The sequence below is a fragment of the Balaenoptera acutorostrata genome, chromosome 20 (genome assembly GCF_949987535.1).
Source record: "Balaenoptera acutorostrata chromosome 20, mBalAcu1.1, whole genome shotgun sequence".
Taxonomy (NCBI): Eukaryota; Metazoa; Chordata; class Mammalia; order Artiodactyla; family Balaenopteridae; genus Balaenoptera; species Balaenoptera acutorostrata.
The window spans coordinates 21159617-21183022 of record NC_080083.1 but is presented as its reverse complement, the minus strand read 5'-3'; the positions used below and the strand labels follow the sequence as shown (position 1 = coordinate 21183022).

At 52.7% G+C, this 23406-nt stretch overlaps 3 protein-coding genes and 1 non-coding gene across 5 annotated transcripts; 3 read left to right on the top strand and 1 right to left on the bottom strand.

The window, feature by feature from the left end:
• Positions 1–1370: 1370 nt before the first annotated feature.
• NLE1 (notchless homolog 1) lies at positions 1371–10043 on the top strand. Of its 2 annotated transcripts, XM_057535262.1 has the most exons (13): positions 1371–1504; positions 1640–1783; positions 2795–3012; positions 3615–3694; positions 4514–4590; positions 4768–4865; positions 5207–5399; positions 5878–6013; positions 6159–6205; positions 7065–7267; positions 8814–8973; positions 9079–9149; positions 9700–10043. In XM_057535262.1, exons 1-13 carry the CDS (start codon positions 1475–1477, stop codon positions 9710–9712), a joined length of 1470 nt encoding a protein of 489 aa, XP_057391245.1. In that variant the 5' UTR covers positions 1371–1474; the 3' UTR covers positions 9713–10043. The 2 variants fall into 2 exon arrangements, with proteins under 2 accessions (XP_057391245.1, XP_057391246.1); XM_057535263.1 differs by lacking the exons at positions 1371–1504; positions 1640–1783; positions 2795–3012; positions 4768–4865 and having other exon boundaries at positions 3644–3694.
• On the top strand, positions 6510–6583 carry TRNAD-GUC (transfer RNA aspartic acid (anticodon GUC)). The gene has a single exon. It is a non-coding gene; the product is annotated as a tRNA-Asp (tRNA).
• A 1863-nt stretch (positions 10044–11906) lies between the features above and the next one.
• On the bottom strand, positions 11907–18629 carry FNDC8 (fibronectin type III domain containing 8). Its single transcript, XM_007190186.2, has 4 exons — positions 18421–18629; positions 14723–15089; positions 12655–12891; positions 11907–12100 (listed from the first exon to the last, which is right to left on the bottom strand). The coding sequence occupies exons 1-4, from the start codon at positions 18627–18629 to the stop codon at positions 11948–11950; spliced, it is 966 nt and encodes a 321-aa protein (XP_007190248.2). The 3' UTR covers positions 11907–11947.
• Positions 18630–20220: 1591 nt separating this feature from the next.
• RAD51D (RAD51 paralog D) lies at positions 20221–21238 on the top strand. The gene is made up of 3 exons (XM_057536564.1): positions 20221–20489; positions 20794–20855; positions 21057–21238. The coding sequence occupies exons 1-3, from the start codon at positions 20408–20410 to the stop codon at positions 21231–21233; spliced, it is 321 nt and encodes a 106-aa protein (XP_057392547.1). The 5' UTR covers positions 20221–20407; the 3' UTR covers positions 21234–21238.
• The last annotated feature ends 2168 nt before the right edge of the window (positions 21239–23406 follow it).

The window sequence follows — 23406 nt, the reverse complement described above, 5'->3', positions numbered from 1 at the left end:
TGAATGAATGGATGAAAGACTTCCATGGATCTGTGATTTCTGAAGAATACCAAGGTGTTTTGAAATCAGGAAACATGACATTGTTTCAGAGAAGGTTTCCCTGAGTAAATGATTGAATGAGTTAATGTACGTAGAGCTCCTAGAACAGTGTCTGACAGAGACCTTTTTTAAATGATTGAATGGATATTTAAGGCAAGACCTGAAGAATGAGGAACTGTCCCAGTATGTATTCATCAGCTCAGGCTGCCATAGCAAAATACCACAACTGGGTGGCCTAAACAACAACAGAAAAGTTTTATTCTCACAATGCAGGAGGCTAGAAGCCTAAGATCAAGGTGCCATCATTAGGGTTGGTTTCTGGTGAAACTTCACTTCCTGGCTTGTAGATAGCCACCTTCTGCGGTGTATTCACACGGCCTCCTCTCTGTGTGAGAGCAAAGAGAGGTGTGGGGCGGCGGGGGGAGAGCACGCGAGAGCTGTTGTTTCTCCTCCTCTTCTTATAAGGACACCAGTCCTATCAAATTTGGATGCCATCTTTATGACCTCATATAACCTTTATTACATCCTTATAGAGTCTATCTCCAAATACAGTCACACTGGGGGTTAGGGCTTCAACGTATGAATTGGGGGGGGGGGTGTGCACAAGTCTGTACCAGCTCCAGAAAACAGCATGGGCAAAAGCACTTGGAAGAACTAAGAAATAGCCAGAAAGATTTGATCTTAAAGTGAGAGGAGTGGCTGGAGAGGTAAGGCTAAGTGGACCATCATAAGGAGTCTGGTTTTTTCCTGCCTGTAATGGGAGCCATTGTAGGGTTTTAGGGCAGAAAGTAACAGACCAGATTTTTTGGTTTGAAACGTCACTCTGGTTGCTGTGTGGAGAACGCACAGGAGGAGGCAGGGTAGAGACAGGGAGGCAAGTGAAGAGGCTATTGCAGGGAGCACGGTGACTCAGAGCGGAGTGTGGCAGTGGAGGTGGAGAGAAGAGATTCTAGATAGGTTTATGAGGCAGCACTGGCAGAGCCTGAGACTCCCTGGATGCAGGGGGGAGAGAGAGCGAGAGAGCGGGAAAGAGAGAGAGAGAGGAGCTGACAGGAAGATCCCAGGTTTCCGGTAAGAGCGCTCCTGGTCCGACTCTGCTTTAGTTCCTCATCTGTAACATGGGGTGAAAAGAGTTGTGAGGATTAAATGAGTTACGTATGTAAAGCACTTAGAACAATGCCTGATACATTGCTATCGTTATCATTATCATTATTATTATTGTTATTGCTCTACACTGTTGAAAACTGTAGGAATTTTTTGCTTCTGTACACATCAAGTATTATTAATTTATTTGATCCATTTATTTGAGGCGAGGCGCGGCGCGACACTTCCCCTCCGCAACACCAGAGGGCGATGTGGCGGTTTGCAGCACCGCTGGACCACGGGGGCGGCGCTCCGTCCCGCCGGAGTTTTCCGCTCCACGTGGGGACGCAGGATGGCGGCGGCGGCGGCGGCGGTGGTGGCGGTGGGTGGGCCTGAGTGGGGCAGGGGCGCCGCGGCTGGGCGCTCGGGCCGGGGTCCCCGAGGCCGGAGGGAGGCGGAAGTGGGGGCTCTTCGGTCCGGGCGGCGTGCATAACGCCCGCCGCCCTTGTCCGCACAGAACGAGGCGGCGACGCGCGACGTGCAGCGACTGCTAGTGCAGTTCCAGGATGAGGGCGGGCAGCTGCTGGGCTCCCCGTTCGACGTGCCCGTGGACATCACCCCGGACAAGCTGCAGCTCGTGTGCAACGCGCTGCTGGCCCAGGTGAGCTGCGGGCCCAGCGGCCCCGCGTCTTCTCCGCCGGGCGGGGGGCGGGCGGCGCTGCCCTGGTTGGGAACGCAGGGGATCAGGAGACCGAAGGTCTCGGGTACATCCCCACCACTCTCCCACAGGGGTGATAACAACCCGGCGGTGCCGTCTGCCTTGGGGAGGGTCGGAAGATGTGATCAGTGTGAGAGCGCTTTACGCGCCCACCATCGGGAGTTCACCTGCGGAGAGAGACCGCGTTTTGAACGCATTGGGTGCATCGTAACAGTGATTCCTTGTCACAGCTCCTCATTATATTCCCATTGTCATTAATATCCCCATTTTACAGTGTTGCCTGGGATCATTCAATTATTTGTATGGCGCTGCGCAGTAGGTGGTAGATTGGGAGTTGGAAGCCAAGTGTCAGATTCAAAACTCATGCTCTCCTAAGCCGGTGTTTATCAGAATGCTGCCCTCTGTTGAGGGGTGGGAGGCTGTTTAAAAATGCAATACCTGGACCCCACCCAAGACTTGCTACACCAGACCCTGGGGTGAAGCAGAGCCTGCCTTTTTCAGTCAGCTTCTTGGATGCTTCTTACACATTATGCAGCATGGTCTGGTGGTTTAGAAAACGCTGCATAATGCTATATACTAACCCTAATGCTGGACTTTAGTTTTCTTTCTGAAGAAACTGAATTAGGCATCAGCAATAGGACGTTGCGCTAATCACTTAGTTGCTCTGAGCCTCAGTTTTTTTCATCTATCAGTATTAATGCCTACTTCCCAGGGTGGTTGTGAGATTCAGATAAAGGATTTTGAAGTGGTGTGTAAGTGTCTTGCAGTCACTCTTCAAGGATTAAAAAGTTCTTGCTGAATGGGGAATGATGGGGGTAACCCAAGCAGGGTGGCTTGAAAAGTAGGAAGCGTTGCCTGCCCACAGCTCGCACGGAGGGTGGGGGTCCCTGGTGGAGGCGGCCTTGCCCATCCTTTGATGGGGGCGGGGGGGTTCTCTTTGCTGTTGTCCTCCAGGAGGATCCCCTGCCACTGGCTTTCTATGTCCATGATGCCGAGATCACCTCCTCCCTGGGGAGGACTCTGGAGTCACAGGCGGTCGAGACAGAGAAGGTCCTTGACATCGTCTACCAGCCACTGGCTATCTTCAGGGTTCGCGCTGTGACCCGCTGCACCAGCTCCTTGGAGGGTCACAGCGAGGCAGTCATTTCTGTGGCCTTCAGCCCTACAGGAAAGTAAGGACAGCTCCAGAGTCATGGAGGAGAGAGTGGGTGCAGCTGCTGGCGGGGGTGGGGGGACCCCCAAGTTATGCTCAATGGGGCCTCCAGCTGCCTACCATAGACCCAAGCTCTGGGCTCAGGTTGCAAGTAAGGGACTTCCCCGGTGGAGTTTGGTCCCTGAAGGTCAAGGATACCTGCCTTGGAAGAGCCCTTCCTGGACTTGACCTCAGGAGATCTGAGCTGCAAGCTCACCTCTGTCCCTTCTTAGCCATGTGACCTGGGCAAGTCATTTAACCTCTCTCTGAGATAGTTGTTCACCTGAGAAATAGGGTTTATTTGCTTCTCACAATCCTTTGAGGATAATAAGAAGCTTTAAATCTGGTTATGACTGTGGCCATTCCTTTTAGAAAGGACAAGGAGAGAAATGGCCTCCTGGGGTCTTCTCCCAGATGGCATCGGTGTTATATTTCTCCTTCTCAGAAGAGAAAATTCCAGTCCCAGATTCTGTTCCCAGAAGATGATTGACTAGGCAGCAGGAATGTACATGTGCAGTGTTTCCGGTGGGCCCTACCCCTTGTCCTCACTGCAGAGGTCAGGTGGCCTCTCTTCTTCCCCAGGTACCTGGCCAGTGGCTCTGGAGACACTACTGTGCGCTTCTGGGATCTCAGCACTGAGACACCACATTTCACGTGCCAAGGTCAGTACCCACTTACCCACTTAGGGGGTTTTAACGCAGTGGTGGGGGGCTGATTCACTCAACTCTTTAGTTCCTGAGGAGGCCCAGAGCACATTCCAGCCCCTTGACATCCGGTTAGTGGCTGCCTGTTCCTAGGTAGAGACCTTACCCTTGAGCCCCGCCAGCCACTTACAAACAAGCAGAGACTGGACGGAAGAGTCAGCGTGGGGCTGTGGGCAGGGGCTAACTGCCTGGTAGCAAGGAGAACCAGGCTTAAATCCAGTCTCTGCCCTAGTGGTTCTCAAACTTGAACGTGCATCAGAATCACCTGGAGGGCTTGTTAAAATATAGATTTCTGGGTCCCACCCCCAGAATTTTGTCTCCTTAGGTCTGGGGTGTGACCTGAAATTTGCGTTTCAAGTTCCCAGGCATTGCTGATGCTGCTGGCCTGGGGACCTCACACTAGCTGGGTGACCTTGTAGGTAGGCCTTGCTTCCTTTCTAAGCTTCAGTTTTCTCATCTGGAGAATGGGGATGATACTTCTTGCTTTGCCCCATGCTCTAGAACTATCATGAGAACTGTAGGACTGATGTGTGTGAAAGAACTTTATATCACGTAGCACATGAGGAACTACTAGAAAGTGGCAGTGTTATCTGTGAGGCGAGATGCACGGCCCTAGCACTTGGGAAGGATTCTCCCTTTGCCTAGGAAGCCTCATCTCTTCTGTTCGATCGTCCATTTGTTCAGCAGCTAGCTAAAGAGTTTCTGCAGCGTGCCAGGCATTGCTAGGCAACGGGGATAAAGACAGGTGTCCCCCTTTCTCCCCCATTGCTTTCTTAGGACACAGACACTGGGTCCTTAGCATATCCTGGTCCCCAGACGGCAAGAAGCTGGCTTCAGGCTGCAAGAATGGCCAGGTAGATGGGGGTCAGGGTAATTAGGCAGGGATTCTGGGGCTCCCTTCCTGCGAGATGGGTCAGAATCAGGTTCTGGGGTCTTCTGGGAGGGATGAGTGGGAGCGATGGCCGGGGGACCCTTGGTGGGACCAGGGGAAGGGTGGGGAGGGTTATTTTCGATGAGCTGCTGTCCTTCAGATTCTCCTATGGGACCCAAGCACAGGGAAGCAAGTGGGCAGGACCCTTGCCGGCCACAGCAAGTGGATCACAGCCCTGAGCTGGGAGCCCCTCCATGCGTGAGTGACACTGACAGCTGGGTGAATGAGGAGCCAGGGCTTCAAAGCCGTAGCCCTCCCCTGCTTGTTGCAGAGGAGTCTTATGTGAGGGGACAAGGTAGACAGTCTGACCGGCAGTGACAGCGTGGCAGGCAGTGGGGAAGGTCTTCTGCACCTGTGTTGCGCGGGCGGGGCGGGGGGAGGGCGGTGGTGCTCATCACGGGGCCTGAGAGCCACCTTGCAGCGCAGCCAGATCTTGGGTTCAGGAAGCTGTCGAGACATTATCCCTGGTCTTCGCGCTGGGGATCGGAAGACAGGCGTTGCCAGGTCAGAAGTGAGGGCACGTCTCCCTTTCTTTCCAGCAACCCCGAGTGCCGCTACGTGGCCAGCAGCTCCAAGGACGGCAGCGTGCGGGTCTGGGACACGGCTGTGGGCCGCTGTGAGCGCATCCTCACTGGGCACACGCAGTCAGTCACCTGTCTCCGGTGGGGAGGGGACGGGCTTCTCTACTCCGCCTCCCAGGACCGCACCATCAAAGTCTGGAGGGCTCATGATGTAAGAGCTGGGAGAGGCCCGGAACCAGCCTGGGGAAATCTTGGTCCAGGGAGGTTGACCACTGTTTCCTGGTTGGTTGGGGAAGTGCTTCGGGAACGGGGGTCCTATGGTTTGGTGCTGCATTATAGCGGAGGTTCCAGGACCCCTTAGCATGGTCAGGCCCTGGAAATTTCCTGCTGGAGGAAGCCTATTTAGGTTTCTCGAACCTGCCGTATCCCAAACTTATTTGACTAGAGCCCTTTTTTGTGACATTTCCCTTCTGTGAAACATATTTCCAGAAACAGTGCTCTGGGCCGGTACCCTTATTTTACAAATGAGGAGAGACTTGAGCCCAGAGGGGTGATTTGATTCAGATCACAGTGAATGAGGGCCCTGCTTCGGAGTCCCACAGTGCCCATCTTCTGGGGCTGATCTGGGGGTGCACGTTCCCAGGGGTGGAGTGCTCTGTGTGTGTCTGACCTGCCTCCCTTCGCCCTAGGGCGTGCTGTGCCGGACTCTGCAAGGCCATGGCCACTGGGTGAACACCATGGCCCTCAGCACCGACTACGCCCTGCGCACGGGGGCCTTTGACCCAGCCGAGGCCTCAGTTAACGCCCAGGACCTCCGAGGGTCCTGTGAGTGAGCGGGAGGAGGAGGGGAAGGAGCCAGTTCTCAAGCTTAACATGCGAGAGGCGGACCTAGGCTGGGGAGGGTACTTGCTCTTTGTGTTGGATTTTCTCATCAGCCTTGTTCCTTCTCTCCTTCGATACCTGGACACAGTGCAGGAGTTAAAAGAGAGAGCTCTGAGCCGCTACAATCTCGTGCGGGTGAGTATCTGCCAGCACCGCCAGCTCTACACACTTCTTCTCCTCGTCCCCAAGATACTGCAGACGCTCAGGCCCTTCTCCCTTCTAGCCCCAGCTCAGACCGTACCTTTTCTGGAAAGTTGTTCCTGATAATCCTAGTTTACAATCCTAAAAACCATAATGTGCTGGGGATCATTTTATTTCATTTTGTTTTGTTTGCTTATCTGTTTATTTGCAATCCTCAGGTACCTCTCTTTTTAAATTTTATGTAGTTTCAGTAACACATTCACATGGTCTAAGGGTCAAAGAAAACAAAAAGGGGAATTCCCTGGTGGTCCAGTGGTTAGGACTCGGCGCTGTCACTGCCAAGGGCCCGGGGTTCGATCCCTGGTCGGGGAACTAAGATCCTGCATGCTACACAGCGTGGCCAAAAAAATAAAAAATTTTTTAAATGCAAAGAACACAAAGCAGTAGGGGCCGTTTTAGATGGTGGAAAGTCTCTCATCTCTGTTGCACCTTCATCCGTGCTTTCTGGAAGCATCCAGTGCTACCAGTGTCTCGTGTCTCCTTCCAGAGACGTCATATATACACATACACGTGTACGTGTACACTACACACAATACAGATACACACGCGTATACAAGCCCACATGTAGAATCCTTCCCCTTTTTAACACACCACTCTGTACCTTGCTTCTTCATGTAATTATACATCAGAGAAATGGTCCCGTCCCGTGTGCGTGAAGTTTCCCTTCGGGGGAAGTAACCAGCCTCCTTTCTCCAGTCCTGGACTCTGTGCTGGTGTTGAGCAGTCAGTGGTGTGTTCGCTACCGAGGTTGGGCTCTCCTCTCTGAGACCATGTGTGCTTTGTGCCTCCCCAGGGCCAGGGCCCAGAGAGGCTGGTGTCTGGCTCAGACGACTTCACCCTGTTCCTGTGGTCCCCGGCGGAGGACAAGAAGCCCCTGGCACGGATGACGGGGCACCAGGCCCTCATCAACCAGGTGCTCTTCTCCGCAGACTCACGCATCATCGCCAGCGCCTCCTTTGACAAGTCCATCAAGCTGTGGGATGGCAGGACGGGCAAGTGAGTGGCGGGCGTAGGGAGGGGAGGAGCGACGCTCTTCCTCCGGAACGAGCTTGGCTCTGCCGCTTCCCAGCTTTGTGGCCCTGGCAAGTGTTTGGATTTTCTGAGCCTCTTGTTTCCTCTTCTGAATGTGCAGACCCCCTACCTCTCTGCTTTGTTACAAGGATTAAATGAGGTGGTCTGTTTAGCACCGTCACTAAGTGGGCGCTGAAAGCGCTAGTTTCTTTCATATCTAGGGAGAGAAATGATCTTAAAGCTGGCCAAGGGAATTCCCTGGCGGTCCAGTGGTTAGGATTCTGTGCTCTCACTGCCAGGGATTCGGTCCCTGGTCGGGGAGCTAAGATCCTGGAAGCCGTACGGCATGGCCAAAAAAAAAAAAAAAATGCTGGCCAAGGGCCGGGGATGCAGCAGAAGTGTAGGTTTGTGGTTCAGTCTTTATCTGGCCCTCCTCAAAGTGAGGCAGTGCATCACCTGGGAGCTTGATGGAAATGCAGAACCTTGGGCCCCATGCCAGACCTTGGGGATCAGATGACCTGCATTTTAAGGTCACCTTTCAAGTCTGAGAAGCACTGGTATGACGAGGCACAGTGCCCTTGCAGCTAGTTAGGAGGAGAGGCAGAGGCGTAGGCGAGAAAAGGAGCAAGGAAGCCCTTGTTGAGGCCGAAGGGGCACCTATGTGTCAGTCTCCGTGTATTTTCACACCACAGCCCTGTGAAATATATCATTCAGTTTCTTTTGTTTCTTTTTTTTTTTTTTTTTGGCTGCGTTGGGTCTTCGTTGCTGCACTCAGGCTTTCTCTAGTTGTGGCAAGCGGGGGCTACTCTTGGTTGCAGTGCGCGGGCCTCTCATCGCGGTGGCTTCTCTTGTTGCGGAGCACGGGCTCTAGGCGCGCGGGCTTCAGTAATTGTGGCGCGTGGGCTCAGTAGTTGTGGCTCGCAGGCTCTACAGCTCAGGCTCAGTAGTTGCGGCGCGTGGGCTTAGTTGCTCCGTGTCATGTGGCATCTTCCCAGACCAGGGCTCGAACCCGTGTCCCCTGCATTGGCAGGCAGATTGTTAACCACTGCACCGCCAGGGAAGCCCCGGTTTCTTTTTAAGATAAGGAAACTGAGTCTCAGAGAGGCCCAAAGACTTGCACCAGCAGACACAGCCAGTCTGTCCCGACCAGGTTCCAGGTGGGCCTGGCCCACTGTTTCTCCATGCCACCTGTCAGCAGGCACCTGTCGGGGTAGTTGGGGGAGGGTGGGGTCGTGCGGATGGGCTAAGCAGACGGCTGCATTGGATTCCGAGGCTTGCAAAGTTGAGCAGGTATGGAGGCCTGGCAAGAAGCATTCTAGAAGCAACTCATTTGGAGAAGTTTTACAACATCGTAATGACCGGAAAAGATTAAATTGGTCTGGGGTGGGGACCAGACAGTGAGATTTTGTAAAAGTTCCCAGGTAATCCTGACACGCAGCCAAGGTTGAGAACCACCACTGTGGGCATAGAGGACCCTTCAGGCGTGTTTGAAGATCTCATATCCATCCTTATCTTCCTTCCCCTGGCCCAGGTACCTGGCCTCCCTGCGTGGCCATGTGGCTGCCGTGTACCAGATTGCGTGGTCGGCCGACAGCCGGCTCTTGGTCAGTGGCAGCAGTGACAGCACACTGAAGGTGTGGGATGTGAAGGCCCAGAAACTGGCCACAGACCTGCCAGGCCACGCGGATGAGGTACGGCCGACCCTCATGGGCAAGTGGTTGAGGGGGAATTGAGGCCTGGCCCTCCTCCCCCACTCTCCTCACTGTGCCACCGTCCCCCTCCCTTCCTCCCTTCAGGTATACGCTGTCGACTGGAGTCCAGACGGCCAGAGAGTGGCAAGTGGTGGAAAGGACAAATGCCTCCGGATGTGAGTTTGGGGGAGGTGGCGGCTCTCCTGCCCTTTGTGACCGTCCCCTGTGGTGTAGAGTTCCAAGGGCTCTCCAGGTGCCCACACTGTCCCGAGACGGTAGCCTCCAGCGTGAGGCGGTAGTTCTTAGCACGCTGGATCTTGGAGTCCTGTGACCTAGTTCAAATCCTTGTTCTGCCTTTCAGTGTGCAGTCGTGGAGAGCTTGGTTCACCTGTCTCCTGGGACTTACCAGGAGACAGGAGGATCAAAGATAGGTGAATACACTTTGGAACCTGAGGGTTGTGTACTTGCAAAGGATTGCCACTGTTTGTCATTGGACAGCCGTGGTGGGTATCGCAGGGGCCAGGCTCCTGGATGAGGTCCTGGCCGAGGCAGTGGTGGGCGCCTGGCCTAAGTTCGGGTGGCTGGAGCAGGGACAGTAGCCGGGGCTGGGGGAGTAGACCGAGGGGGGACCACAAGCTCTCCCCCTAGTGGGCTCCTGGGATTGTACGGTGCCTCCTCCCTCTCCCGAGGTGGCATCCCCATCCTGCTCCCTCCCTCCCTCCACAGATGGAGGAGATGAGAAATCCCAAGGACCCCCACCTGGACTCAGCCTCTGCCAGCTGCCTGCCCGGATGGAGACCAGAGGCCGGGGTGATGACCTTGAGCATGAGCGTGGCCTGCCGTCCTAGGACAGACCCCAGTGGCGTCCCTCCCCAGAGCCGGAGGTCGAAGGTCGCGGGAGGTTATCCCTGAGCTCAGCCCTTGGCCATCACTTGGTAGCTCGCTGGTGCCAGCAAGGGGGAGGCCGAGCGATGACTGGCCCTTACCGCTGCCCCTGCCTCCTTTTCTAAATGCCGTCTGTTTAGGGTCAGACCCCAGATTCTGTGACCAAATAAATAACTTATATTTTGTGTGTTTGGGTTATGATTTCTTGTCCCAGGTTCTCAGGGCTTCACTGAGGACTATGCTAGGTCAGCTTGTCTAGCCCCTCCCTCTGGGCTACACCAAAACCATGCTGATGAGGAAGTTGCCTTTCCTCTCTTCCCACCGTGCCTACGAGGGAGAGGCCAGTTGAGGCCGGGGAGGTGGGCTGAAGCCCGTATGCTAGTGGCCAGAGGATGACGTAAGGCTGTGCTGTCCATTCTGGTGGCACCAGCCACGTGAAGCTGTTGGCGTTAACTAGAATTCGGTCCAGTTAGAAATGCAGTTGTCACACTAGCCCAGGGCTACTTACTGATTTGGACAGCACAGGTAGAGGACACTTTGACCATCACAAGGACTTGTGCTGGTCAGTGCTGCTCTGGGGTGCTTTCCTCGGCCTCAGACAGCCCCGCTGGGCTCTCGCAGCACAGAGAGGAGGGCGGCGGCTGTCCCGGAGGGTTCCCTCTAACGGGCCGTGCAGTGGCGGGAGCTCTGGAGGAAGCGGGAGTGGTGTAATGGGGAGGGTGGTTCTCTGCCCCGTGAAGACTCACATAGTGAAGGGAATCCCCACCAGGACATCCTCAAACCTTTGGCCGAGATCTTGCCCTCCATGCGTCTTGCCTCCACTTTCTCTTCCAATACCAAGGTGCATCTACTCAGGTTGACTTCCAAACCATCCTTGTATGGACCGCTCGGGGCCATGGCACTTCTGACATCTTGGTCCTCCTCACCCTCCCCCGCCCCATCTGTGCTGTTAAATCGTCTCCTGGCTGTGGTTCTTGGCTTCCACCTGGCCCGTCTCTGCAGGGGGGCTGCGTGAGGGGCCGAGGGAGGCAGCGGGGTCTGAGGTCCTACTCGGCGCCAGGCCCTGTTCTGCTGTGCTCTCACGTGACCCTCACAGTAACCCTACAGCCAAACCTGGAAGGGTCAGACCACGTCCCCATGTTTTTGATGAGGAAATTGAGCCCAATGCCTGTACCCTCACATCCAGGAAGAGACAGAATTAAATCAGACCCTCCCCCCAAAGCTTGTGCACTTTGCATCACGTCCCCCAGAGCTCAAGTCTGAGGCTGACAGTGTGTGGGCTGTCGCTACCTCTGTCCAACATTGCTCTTTTTCCTGGTGTGTGTGTGTGTTTTTTTTTTTAATTTTATATATTTATTTTTTTATTTATGGCTGTGTTGGGTCTTCGTTTCTGTGTGAGGGCTTTCTCCAGTTGCAGCAAGCGGGGGCCACTCTTCATCGCAGTGCGCGGGCCTCTCACTATCGCGGCCTCTCTTGCTGCGGAGCACAGGCTGCAGATGCGCAGGCTCAGTAATTGTGGCTCACGGGCCCAGCTGCTCCGCGGCATGTGGGATCTTCCCAGACCAGGGCTCGAACCTGTGTCCCCTGCATTGGCAGGCAGATTCTCAACCACTGCGCCACCAGGGAAGCCCCCTGGTGTGTGTTTTAATCTTTGAGGACCATCTCCTCCTCCCACGGGGAAAGGGTGTTGTTGTCATCTCATTACCCCGTCCCCTGACCCACCTGGACTCTTGGTCCTGGCAGAAGCCAGGAGGGTGGGTGGCAGCAGCCCAGCTGAGGCTGTCGGCGGCATGAAACAGAATTCCAAGGTGCTGGGTGACCTGCAGGTTTTAATGAGGGACCTGGACCAGCCCAGATTTGGGGAAGGAAGCCTAGCAGCTACGGGCAGTGGAGGCTGATCTGACCTGGCCAGGCCTGTGGTGTCTCCAGGTGAGTGGAGCTCCCATCTGGCCTCGGCCCCAGGCCCGGGACCAGCAGGGTGGTCAGCGGTTCCCTGGCTTGGTGCTGCTGGTACATTTCATGGTTCCGGTTCCTAAGGGCCCTAGGCCGAAGCTGAAAGTAGGTGAGGGGCTTCCTGGGACCCTCCCCCTTAGTAGGGAAAGAGGTATTCCAGATCTTCTAGCCTCCGCATGTCCTCCAACCCGACGGACATGGTTTTCCGCTGGGGTTCCTTGCGCCGCACGGTGATCAGGATGGGATTGTTCTCGGGGAAGCTGTTCAAGTCTGTAGCCACGGTTGCAAACTGAAATAAACCAAAGTCCTCAGAACTCCTGACCCTGAGCTCACCTCTTCGACTCTGCCACCCCCTCGTTTGTCTGCTAAATGGGGTCTCCGACAGCCTTACCAACCTATTCATTGACACCAGGAACAGGAACAAAGAGGCATGATTCAAATCTGTGCCTCCCCACTTGTGTGCTGTCTTTACTGGGGCCTCTCCTGCCCACCCCCAGGCTGTTCCCTTCTTTGTCCCGCTTTAGCCTCTTCCCTCTCTTACCCTCAATGCCCTTGACTTCCTGACCCACTCACAATTATTGACACTAAGTTGAAGAATCCAGAAGCCAATGGCTTTGGGAGACTTTCATTAGAGATGAATGAAAAGATCAATTTGCATTCCCAGTGGGCCCCAAAGTGGCTGAACCCTGAACCCTCCCAGAGGAGAGTGGCCTGGAATTGAGGCTTATTTGCCCAGGGAGAAGGAAAGCCAGCAGGAGAACGAGTCGTGGGGGCATAGGGGTGTTCCCAACCTCCAACACCCCTGGTCCACACCCCTCGGGCCCACCTTCTCCCAGGGCTCACTTTGTAGGGCTTGCACCACTGCCCCACCCCAGCGACGTTGGCTGCGCGGACAGTCAGGCAGTAACTCGTGTTAGGCTTCAGCTCCATCAGCTTGACGGTGGTGCCCAAGATCTTATTGAAGATCCATGGGCGATTCTTTGCCTTGGGCATCTCACTATCATTTTTCCTGACCACCTCCTGCAACAGGACCTGGTAGAAACTGACCTGCTGCTTGCCTGGGGCGTAGGTCCAGGAAATCTAGGGGAAGAGAACCCCCGAGGCTTCCTCAGACCTGGCCTGGCCTGGCCTCCCCTCACCACCCTGCCATCCCTCACAACGTGGGTCAGAAGACCCCACTCCCATCCCTGCTCCTGCTGGAGCTGAGCTAGAGCTGATGGAAAGTGTTAGGCACTCCCAGCGCTAAATATGGCCCCACCAGCCCAAAGCATGAGCAACTATCCCTGGGCAACCTCAACCACCTCAGAGTGTACCCTCACTCCATATTCTAGACTGTTTAAGTTGAAAGGGACCTTAGCCATCATCTCGTCCACCTCACTCATTGCAGATGGGGTTACAGGTTCAGAGAGAGCAAGTAGCTGGCCCGTGGTCACACAGCAGTTAAGTGGCAGAGCCAAGGTTCAAACCAATAGCTCCAGAGTCCATACACTTTGTACTACAACAGTGGTTGCCAAGCCAGGATCTCAGAGAGCTTTTATAACACTGCAGATTCCTGGCCCTGCTGTCACCTGTCTTGTCTCCCATTTCCAGTTTCTCCTCTAACTAGGCTAGTGGTTCTCATACTCTGGTGTGCATCAGAATACCCCGGAGGACTTGTTAAAACAAAGACCGCTGGGGACTTCCCTGGTGGCACAGTGGTTAAGAATCCACCCGCAAATGCAGGGGACACGGGTTCGATCCCTGGTCTGGGAAGATCCCACATGCTGCAGAGCAACTAAGCCCGTGCGCCACAACTACTGAGCCTGCGCTCTAGAGCCTGTGAGCCACAACTACTGAAGCTCGTGTGCCTAGAGCCCGTGCTCTGCAACAAGAGAAGCCACCGCAATGAGAAGCCCGCGCACCACAATGAAGAGTAGCCCCCGCTCGCCGCAACTAGAGAAAGCCTGAGTGCAGCAACGAAGACCCAACGCAGCCAAAAATTAAATAAGTAAATAAATTTATAAAAAACAAAAACACAGACCACTGGCCCCTGCCCCCAGTTTCCGATTCAGGAGGCCCAAGCAGGGGGTAGGGAAAGCAAGAATTTAAATTTCTAATGAGTTTCCCTATGATGCTGTTGCTACTGGCGGTCTAGGGACCACACTGAGAAACACTGCTCTAGGCCATCCAACAATGGGACTTCCAGATTTATCTTCCAAAATATAGCTCAAATTGCATCTATCACCTGATAGAAAGCTTTGCAAAAAGCTAATCGTTATTGCTTACTGAAAAATCTATAACGCAGCGTAATGTTAAAGGACCTCTGGAGGGCGACCCCAGACTAACTCCTGCTCTCTTCTCTCCCTGTATCTAGAACAGTGCTACTCGACATGTGGTCCATGGGCCATCAACACCACCTGGGAATTTGTTAGCAGTGCAGAGTCTCAGGCCCCACCCTAGACCTACTGAATCAGAACCTCTAGGGATGAAGCCCAGGAATCTTATCGGTAACCAGATGATCAGATCCTCAGATCCGCAGGCACAGGGAAGTATGAGAAGCCCTGGATTGGACCTAGGTGTTTCCTTCCACTTTCCCACCTGTGAGCCTCTGCTAGTGTCAGCCTTCCACGGAATGCCTTTCCCCATCTCTAGATGTTTAAATCCAACCTCTGTGTCCCAGCTCAAATGTTACTAAATGCCACCAAAGCTTATTTCTGCACCTGGAAGTAATATTTCTTTCCCTCTGAATCCCTATTGGCACTTGATTTGAACTTTCCCTAGAGAGGGCATTGAGCCCTCTCTAGCTTGTGCTGGAGTTCTTGAGGTCGGGATGCAGGCATCTTCACACTCCCCAGTGAGCTCAGCTCAGTGCCTGGCATGTCGGGGGCAGCCACTAAGCCTTTGCCAAATGCACAAGAAGGGGAAAACGTACCACAGCCGTGGAATCGCTGACCGTATGTTCACAGATGAAGGGCGCCTCCGGCACATCCAGGACCACGGAGGACTCTGAGGGCGTTGAGGAGGTATCTGTGTCCACCTCAGGGTTGTCAAGGTCCAGCAGGCCACCAGGGGCTATTTGGGACTTAGATTGGGGGCAGAGGGCCAGGTCCCCCTTTTCTGTACTCTTGCCCATCGAGGAGAAGCTGAGTTTGTTCAGCTCGCCCTCCAGCATCCCTGCAAAGAAGCTGCTATTGGGCTGGGTCACGGCCAATTTGATGGGATTCAACAAAGTGGATGACACGGGGGAGATGCTGGCGTCATCGGAGCTGCATTCAGAATCCTCCGTTGGCATCTGCTTCCTGGAGTGGGAGGGGAGACAGGTGAGACAGACGAAGGAGGCCACCCGGGCCCCTGCTGCCTGGAAGCTCCTGGCGGGCAGGCCTTGGGCACAACTTACCCAGAGCCCCCAGCTGCTTCTGAGCAGCTCAGAACATTCTTGCTCTGCAGCAGTGCATCAAACTCACGAGGGCACTTACTAGTGAAAAATGCATATTTCTGGTCCCTGGTCCCCAGTTGGAATGGGACTGGGGAAGCTGCTAAAGCATCTTTAATAAGATCTTCAGATGATTCTGATGCAAGTGTTCTGAGAACCACATTTTTAGAAACACTGCTGAAACTTTAAGTCCTTCCTCCAAAGTGGGGTGCGAACACCCCAGGGAATGACCACAATGATCTAACCGGGATATGGAAAAATATCTAAAAGTATCTAAAAGAAAAATAATAAATCAAGTTTTATTAATATTTATTTACTATTGCTTATTATGTAATTACTAATTTATTTACTTAGGTTTTATAACATTTAACAATATTTATTAATATATAGCATGTAAAAGTTAACAGTACAGATAAATATACATATATTGGGATGAATGCTCAAAAACTTTTTTTCTTCCATTCTAAATTTTTTAAATTATGAAAGTTTTTAGACACACTCCAAGATATCAAGATTAATATATTAATGGGGATGTAATGTACAAAATGGTGGCTATAATTAACAATATTGTATTGTATATTTGAAAGTTGCTAAGAGATTAGATCTTAAGAGTTCTCATCACAAACACAAAAAATTTGTAACTCTGTGGTGATGGATGTTAACTACGCTTATTAGGGTAATGATTTAACCATATATACAATTATCAAATCATGTTGTACACCTTAAACTAATGCATTGTTAAAATTCAATTGTGTCTCAATAAAACTGGAAATGAACATACTGTAATATATTAAGCTTGCATTTAGCCACCATCCAGCTCAGAACTAAATCTTTATCAGTGTAGTTAAAGGCCCCTGTATACTTCACTCCCCCACCTCTCTCCTCATCCTCCCACTCAGAGGTAGCTTGTGCAGTAAATTTAAAATTTTGTATTTATTATTCCCCATGTGTCTTTATAGGTTTGTTACATTCATATGTTATTAGTTTGCATATTTTTAAACTTTATATAAATAAATGGTATCATTCAGTACATACCCATTTGCAGCTTGCTGTTTTTTACTTAAAACATTGTATATTTTAGATTAATCTGCTCTGGTTCAATCATTTTAACCGCTGTATGTTTTCTATTACATGGATATTTGTATTCTTTCTTACCAATTCTTTGCTATTACAAAGAAAAATCTTGTACATGTTTCCCCACTCTTTAAAAGGTTTTGCTGATGAAGTACAGAATCCAAAACATTTGGCTTTCAAATCTTTTTTTTCTCTTAAGCCAAAGTAAGAAATACATATTTCTTGGCAAGCTAGTATACTCATACATACACATGTAACTAAAATGTTTCACAAACCAATCCTTACTCTGTGTGTGATGTGCTTTGAAATTTTCAATTCTATTTTATTTCATTTTTTTTTTTTTTTCATTTTTGTAATACTGGTCTCCACCAACCAGAATGAGCTCCTGACCCATTCATGGGTCACAACTCTTAGTCTGAAGAACCCTGTCTAGAGAGAGTGGTCACAAGGCCTTTGGGGACCAAGCACCTTGCCCGAGGTCACAGGGTGAGTCCATGGCAGAGTTGAAACCAGAACCCAGATCTCCTGGGCCCTATGCTACACAGCTCCCATGTTCTCCTGGTGCTTTCTGGCTCCCCTCCACTGCTTCATCCCCCTTCTCCCCGGGCTGCTCTAGCCAGATCCAGCAACCTACACACACCCCTACATCCCTTATGCCAGGATAGCCTCCAGCTTCATGGTTGGTTGATCAAGGCCAAATTTTTCCTCCTTGAGTTCCAGCCCCATCAACCTCCCCCTGAGAAATCCTGATCAGCCCAAACCTCCTATGTTAGCCCTTGGTGGATGCTTGGAATAGATGATTCCCCCACCAAGGCCCTTTATAGGCTGAAGAGTCTGGGTATGGATGTCAGTTTTACTATAGATTGTCCTAACGAATCTCTGTTTTAGACTTACTGACTGGAAACACCAGTGCTGAAGGGGCATGGAAGGCACCCTTAGTGATCTTCACAGCAGTCCTGCTGGATGGTGTTGGCCCCATTTTACAAATGAGGGACCGAGGGTCCCTGATCTTATTTAACTTGTCTATGGCCCTATATCTAAGTGGTAGAACGTGGATTTAAACTTGGGCTCCTAGCCCAAGACTTTTGCCCCATACCAGGAAGTTTCCTACAAGCATCCATCACTTTAGCCATACCTGCTTACTTACAGGTCCCTTAGGGAGTGGACACCATATCTCTTTCATACAATCAGGACCCCTTCTTCAGAAATTATTAAGAATTTCAAGACAGTGACATCTGAGCATTAAACTAAGCACAGGGCACTTCTAAGTGTCGGGCTGTGTGTGACTGCCCAGGTCACACACCCATGAAACTTCCCGGCAGACAGTTCCCTCAGTCCGCATCAACCCACACCACCATCCCTCCACTGGCTAATTCCTTCCCTTCCTATGAGAGTCACCTCCTCCATGAAGCCTCCCTTAACTTCACCCCCTCCCAAGCTACACTAAGCCTCCTCTGGTTCCTCCAGTTGTCCCGTCATAGCACAGACCATGCTGTAATAGTCTCAATTCTTGCCTGATAGCCCCCCAACACACACACACACACACACACACACACACACACACACACACACACACACACACACACACACACACACACACCAGGCTGGGAGCTCCTTGAAGGCAGAGACTGTGCTTTCTGGCTCTGCATTCTCAGAACTTAACCTTGGGCCAGATACCTAAATGCTCAAAGAGTTTTGTGAAATGAAGTAAAGGAAACCCAGAATCACTGAGGAGGAACAGCAAACCTCAATCTGAAGGCAGGCAGGCTACTGGGGGGACATAACCAGGCAGGTGAACGTACAATAGGGAGGATGAGGCAAAGGAGCCATGGGGAGTGGAGGGGGCAGGGGGTCTGTGTGGGGGTGATGAGGACAAAGCAGGATGACAAGCACCGCCAGGAAATCTCTGACTAATCCTGGAAGGCCTCCCGGAGGCGGAGGCCGGCATGCCTCCAAGAACTGATCTGAGGTCAGGACTCCATAGGCAACCTGCACACATGCTCTTCCCTGGGAGTCTTGACTGTGATAAGTCAAGGAAGTACTGCCTCTTCAAGCCCCTCTTCCCACCCCCATCCCCCAGGTCTGGTTTTAGAAAGGAGAAAAGGACCAGACTTGTGTCTTACGGTAGATTGATGGCATCTTCCTTCAAGGAGTTAACCAAACTGCCCCTTGAGGAAAGTGGGAGTCCTTTGGTAGTGACGGTCCTGTTCATAGACTTGGGGTTTGGAAAGGGCTTCGACATTTGGTTGAGTGTGTTCAAAACGTTGAGGGTTTCCTTCTTCAGCATGGTCTCCTCCCCATCTCCCACTTTGTAGAGTGTCTCTGATGCCATCTACCTTGTTTGGGACCACAGCCGTCACCATGCAGGACAACCAAGCTGACAGGAAGCAGAGAGAAACTGGAGGCAGAGGACACACCCTTAGTTTGGGTGGGATGGGGGTGCAATGAGCTGACTTCATAATCGTCAGAGAGTGTAACAATTAGGGGCCAGCCTCCCCCTTGATCTGAGGCTGCTGTTGCCCAGGGCCAATGTTAGGAGTGGGTAGAGCCAAGGAAGAGACTACAACACCCCTTGGGCTAAGGCTCTGTGGTTACAGCAGCCCTGCCCTTCTCTGAAAATCTAAGAATGCTCACCACCGGTGCCCTTCGGACCTGCCCTAGGAAGGAGGAGATTGATGGTGATACAAAGGCACCTGGGCATGGAGGCAGGCAGGCAGTACTGGACTGGGCCTCTGGGAGTGGGGGACTTTGTCTATAGAATCCTGAGACTCTATATCCAGAAATCCTAGGCAGCAAACCCCCTTCGTCCAGTTGTGTAAGCACAGGGAAAGCCCGGATGGTTCATGAGGTTCATAGCTCACATATACGCAGGTTTTACTGCTGGAATTCTAAATTCTGCCACACCCTCACCCCAAGTGTCTTCATGTGTTGAGTGACAATGGTGGGTGCTGCAGAGGCATACAGAAATGGGCCAGACATTGTGTTGTTTCTTTTTCTCAAGGAAACCATGTCACAGTAAGGGGACTTCCCTGGTGTTCCAGTGGCTAAGACTCTATGCTCCCAATGCAGGGGGTCCAGGTTCAATCCCTGGTCAGGGAACTATATCCCACATGCCTCAACGAAGATCCTGCGTGCTGCAACTAAGACCCGGTGCAGCCTAAATATAAAATAAATAAATAAATATTTTTTTTAAATTAAAAAAAAACATGTCATAGTAGGAAAACATACTTCGGGGGGTGGGGACAGGGGTGCCGTTAAAACAGCACTAGCTTTGCACCTACATGTGGTTTCGTCCACTCTAAGTCCAGCTCTGCCCTTACAGGCTGTGAAACCTTTGGCAAATGACTTCACCTCTTTGCACCTCAGCTTCCTCATCTGTAAAATAGGAATAAACATAGCCCCTACCTTACTGGATTGTGAGGAGATAACCCTGTAAAGTTGTTTTCTTTCTTCCAGAGGATGAGGTCAAGCAAAGGACATTTAAAAATACCAAATTATTTTGTGTGTGTGTGTGTGTTCTATATACTCAGGGTTTTCGTTGTCTTTCATTTACAAATTCTTTTATTTGGAAAATAGAGAAGCAGATGCCCTCTCCGTGCTCAGCTGCTTTTTAGCACCCATCAAACGATCGGTAATTATCTGATTTATTTGATTTCCTCTTTCCTGTCTTCCCTCACTAACAGGTACGTCCCTGAGCGTAGGGATGGTCCGTCCGATCGAACGTTCTGGCCCAGTGTTCAGAATAGAAGGCTGCACCTGGGAGGCCTGCAGGGAGGCGAGGTCGGGGAGAAGGCAGAGACGCATGCGGGCGCAGGGTGGCAGATCTGGGCGCGCCGTCTCCGCCCCAATTGCCCGGCTCGCAAATCCGGCCCATGGCCAGCAGGTGGCGCTGCAGGCCGGGCCCTGGAGCCTGGAAGCCGGAAGCTGCGGCGCGGTCCGGGCGGGAGGACTCTGGGTGCCGGCGTCCCCGCAGGCTCCGCACCCTCCGCGCCGCCTCCGCCTTCCGCCTCCCTCCCGCCTCGCTCCCGCCTCCCTCCCGCCTCCCGCGCTCGGTCCAGAAAGGGCCCCGCGGATGTCCTCGGGACGAGCGGCCCCAGGCCCACAGGGAACATGGGCGTGCTTCGGGCCGGACTGTGCCCGGGTCTCACCCAGGACGTGGTCCAGCTTCTGCGGGGCCGCGGGATCAAGACAGGTGATCGCAGGCGTGCGCCAGTGCGGGCCACGCGGCGGAGCCCAGCGCGGAGGACGGCCCCGGCCCTGGCACACCCGGGAGAGGGGCCCCTCCCCTCCCCCCTCCTCCGCCCACAGCCTCCTTGAGAGCCCGGGAAGGTGGGAGTGGGCTAGCCACGTCCCAGGAAGGGTAGAACCCACACTGTGTGCTAGGCACCACGCCAGGTCCTGCGGCTCAGCTAGTCGACGTAGGCGAGGAAAAGTCAAGTGAGGGAGGCCCCCGAGCCTCCCTTCCTGCCCACCAACCCCACGTGTTTTGTTTTCAGTGGTGGACCTGGTTTCAGCAGACCTGGAGGAAGTAGCCCAGAAATGTGGCTTGTCTTATAAGGTGAGCTGACAATCTCCGCTCCAAACCTGGATGTCTCTAAATGCCCATCCCTGAGCAAAGGGTTCCCAGAGATTGATCAGGGGGCCGTATGAGACCCTGGAGGGGGGGCCTCCTCCATTGGCGGGTCATTGCCGAGTACTCTGGGCTGCTTCGGGTCGGAGCGCCCCGGCCCTCTCCTGAGTTTCCCCTCCCCTTCCGCAGGCCCTGGTCGCCCTGAGGCGGGTGCTGCTGGCTCAGTTCTCGGCTTTCCCCTTCAATGGCGCTGATCTCTACGAGGAGCTGAAGACCTCCACTGCCATCCTGTCCACCGGCATTGCAAGGTTTGTGTGGGTACTTGGGGGAAAAGGTGAGAGGTGGGCTTTTGATACTTGCGTCTAGGGAGAGCAGGCTTTTTCAAACAGTGCTGAGGATGTTCAGGACTTTGAGTTCTCTTAAGCTCTAACAGGGTTTCTCCAACTCCTAACTTTTAGGATGCGGAATTATTTGTGGGGGGCTGTCCTGGACTTAGAGTAGGATGTTTGGCAGCATCCCTGGCCTCTAGCCACTAGAAGCCGGGTAGCACCTCCCTTCCCATGTCTGACAATCAAAAATGTCTCCAGCTGTGACCAAATGACCCCCCACCCCCACCCCAGGGTGGCAAAATTGCCGCTGGGTGAGAACCACTGTCCTATAACAGAAGATGTCAGCATTCCATTATTATTCAGCAGATGAGAGCAACTCTTCTCTGCCCCTACCCCCTCTTTCCCTTAAGGATGGGGCAAGAGAGAGCATGGCAGGACTAACATTAGTCGACTGAGTGCCTACTATAGACCAGCCACTGACACATAGTAGGTTATATAATAGGCTGTATAATCTCTTCAGTGACCCTGTGAGCTAGTGATTTTTTTTTTCTTTTTCTTTTTTAAAAAATTTATTTATTTTTGGCTGTGTTGGGTCTTTGTTGATGGGCGCGGGCTTTCTCTAGTTGTGGAGAGTGGTGCTACTCTTTGTTGCGGTGCGCGGGCTTCTCATTGCGGTGGCTTCTCTTGTTGCAAAGCACGGGCTCTAGGCGCGCGGGCTTCAGTAATTGTGGCACGTGGGCTCAGTAGTTGTGGCTCACGGGCTGTAGAGCGCAGGCTCAGTAGTTGTGGCACATGGGCTTAGTTGCTCCACGGCATGTGGGATCTTCCCGGACCAGGGCTCGAACCTGTGTCCCCTGCATTGGCAGGCGGATTCTTAACCACTGCACCACCAGGGAAGCCCGAGTTAGTGATTATTAACCCCACTTGAGTTTAGCCCAAGAGGAGTGAGGGGCAGAGGTGGGGCTCCAGCCCTGGGGCACTTGATCCAGAACTTGGTTCATTCCCCATACTCTGCAGCAGGAGGGAACGAGAGTAGTTACCTTCTGCCGTATTGTGTGGAGAGAGAAAGAGTTGGAAGAAAACAGGGGGCTTCTGGCCAAGGAAATCTGACCTCATTCTTGGCCTGTTTGTGCAGAATTTGATAAAGAACTCTGCCACCACAAAGGTCTTTGGATTGGTTTGGCCCTCCTTGTTTCCATAACACATTCTCTTGGCAAGGTTCATAGAGCACAGTGCTTGCTTTCCCCGGGTTGGGGGTTCAGTTCTGTCATTCATCAAGCCCTGGCCGAGTGCCTACGGGTTCCAGATAAGTGCAGATGATACGGGTACGGGTGAGGCAAGGCACTTAAGAACCCATTGGGTAGAGAAGGCAGGTAAACACAAGTGAGAGGTGTGAGCGTGCGTGGAGGCAGCATAAAGAGGGGGTGATTGGAAATTCCCTGGCAGTCCAGTGGTTAGGACTTGGAGCTCTCACTGCCAGGGGCCCAGGTTTGATCCCTGGTTGGGGAGCTAAGATCCCGCAAGCTGCATGGTGTGGCAAAAATAAAAGATAAAAAATGAGGGGGTGATTAACAAGGAGCAGCCTTGGCCTTTGGGAGCTTATAAAGCCAGCATTATACAGAGGAAGCAGTCAGGTGATAAACTGGCAAGATGGCAGCCATAGTGAGTCACTGCAGGGGAGATCAGAGAGGTTCAGGAAAGCTCTATGCAGGAGGCAGGCCTTGGGCGGTGAGGAACGGATGGGCCTTCTCTGAGTACTCCGGCACAGTTACTCCAGGTACGTAGTTTCATTTGTCTTCACAATCACAATGAGCGCGTTGCAATGAAAATCATCATCCTGTATATGAAGAAACTGGGACTCAGGTTAAGTGACTTGCTCAAGATCCCACAGCTAGGGACTTCCCTGGGGGTCCAGTGGTTAGGACTCTGCGCTTCCACTGCAGGGGGCACAGGTTTGATCCCTGGTTAGGGAACCAAGATCCTGCAAGCTGTGTGGCGAGGCCAAAAAAAAAAAGATACCTCAGCTAGTAAGTGGCAGACCAGGCCCTTGACGTCACACCTGTCAGGCTCCTAAGCATAAGAACCCACCTCTAACGCATCTGCCCTATTGCCTCCTCCAGGCAGTAGGCTGTTTTGTGAAAGTAGAGTTACAGGCATAGGGTGGAGGTGGGCAGGGTGGATGGGGCTGGGGAGCCTGGTAGGAGAGAGGC

Excerpts from the sequence above, each read along its gene's own strand:
- NLE1 (XM_057535262.1), top strand. The coding sequence starts at position 1,475 with ATGGCGGCGGCGGCGGCGGCGGTGGTGGCG. Across the intron at positions 3,695-4,513 it reads ACCACATTTCACGTGCCAAG|GACACAGACACTGGGTCCTT; the intron begins GTCAGTACCCAC and ends TTGCTTTCTTAG. Across the intron at positions 8,974-9,078 it reads TGCCAGGCCACGCGGATGAG|GTATACGCTGTCGACTGGAG; the intron begins GTACGGCCGACC and ends TCCTCCCTTCAG.
- FNDC8 (XM_007190186.2), bottom strand. The coding sequence starts at position 18,629 with ATGGCATCAGAGACACTCTACAAAGTGGGAGATGGGGAGGAGACCATG. Across the intron at positions 12,892-14,722 it reads TCAGCGATTCCACGGCTGTG|ATTTCCTGGACCTACGCCCC; the intron begins GTACGTTTTCCC and ends CTCTTCCCCTAG. Across the intron at positions 12,101-12,654 it reads AGTGGTGCAAGCCCTACAAA|TTTGCAACCGTGGCTACAGA; the intron begins GTGAGCCCTGGG and ends GGTTTATTTCAG.
- RAD51D (XM_057536564.1), top strand. The coding sequence starts at position 20,408 with ATGGGCGTGCTTCGGGCCGGACTGTGCCCGGGTCTCACCCAGGACGTG. Across the intron at positions 20,490-20,793 it reads GGGCCGCGGGATCAAGACAG|TGGTGGACCTGGTTTCAGCA; the intron begins GTGATCGCAGGC and ends TTTTGTTTTCAG. Across the intron at positions 20,856-21,056 it reads AATGTGGCTTGTCTTATAAG|GCCCTGGTCGCCCTGAGGCG; the intron begins GTGAGCTGACAA and ends CCCCTTCCGCAG.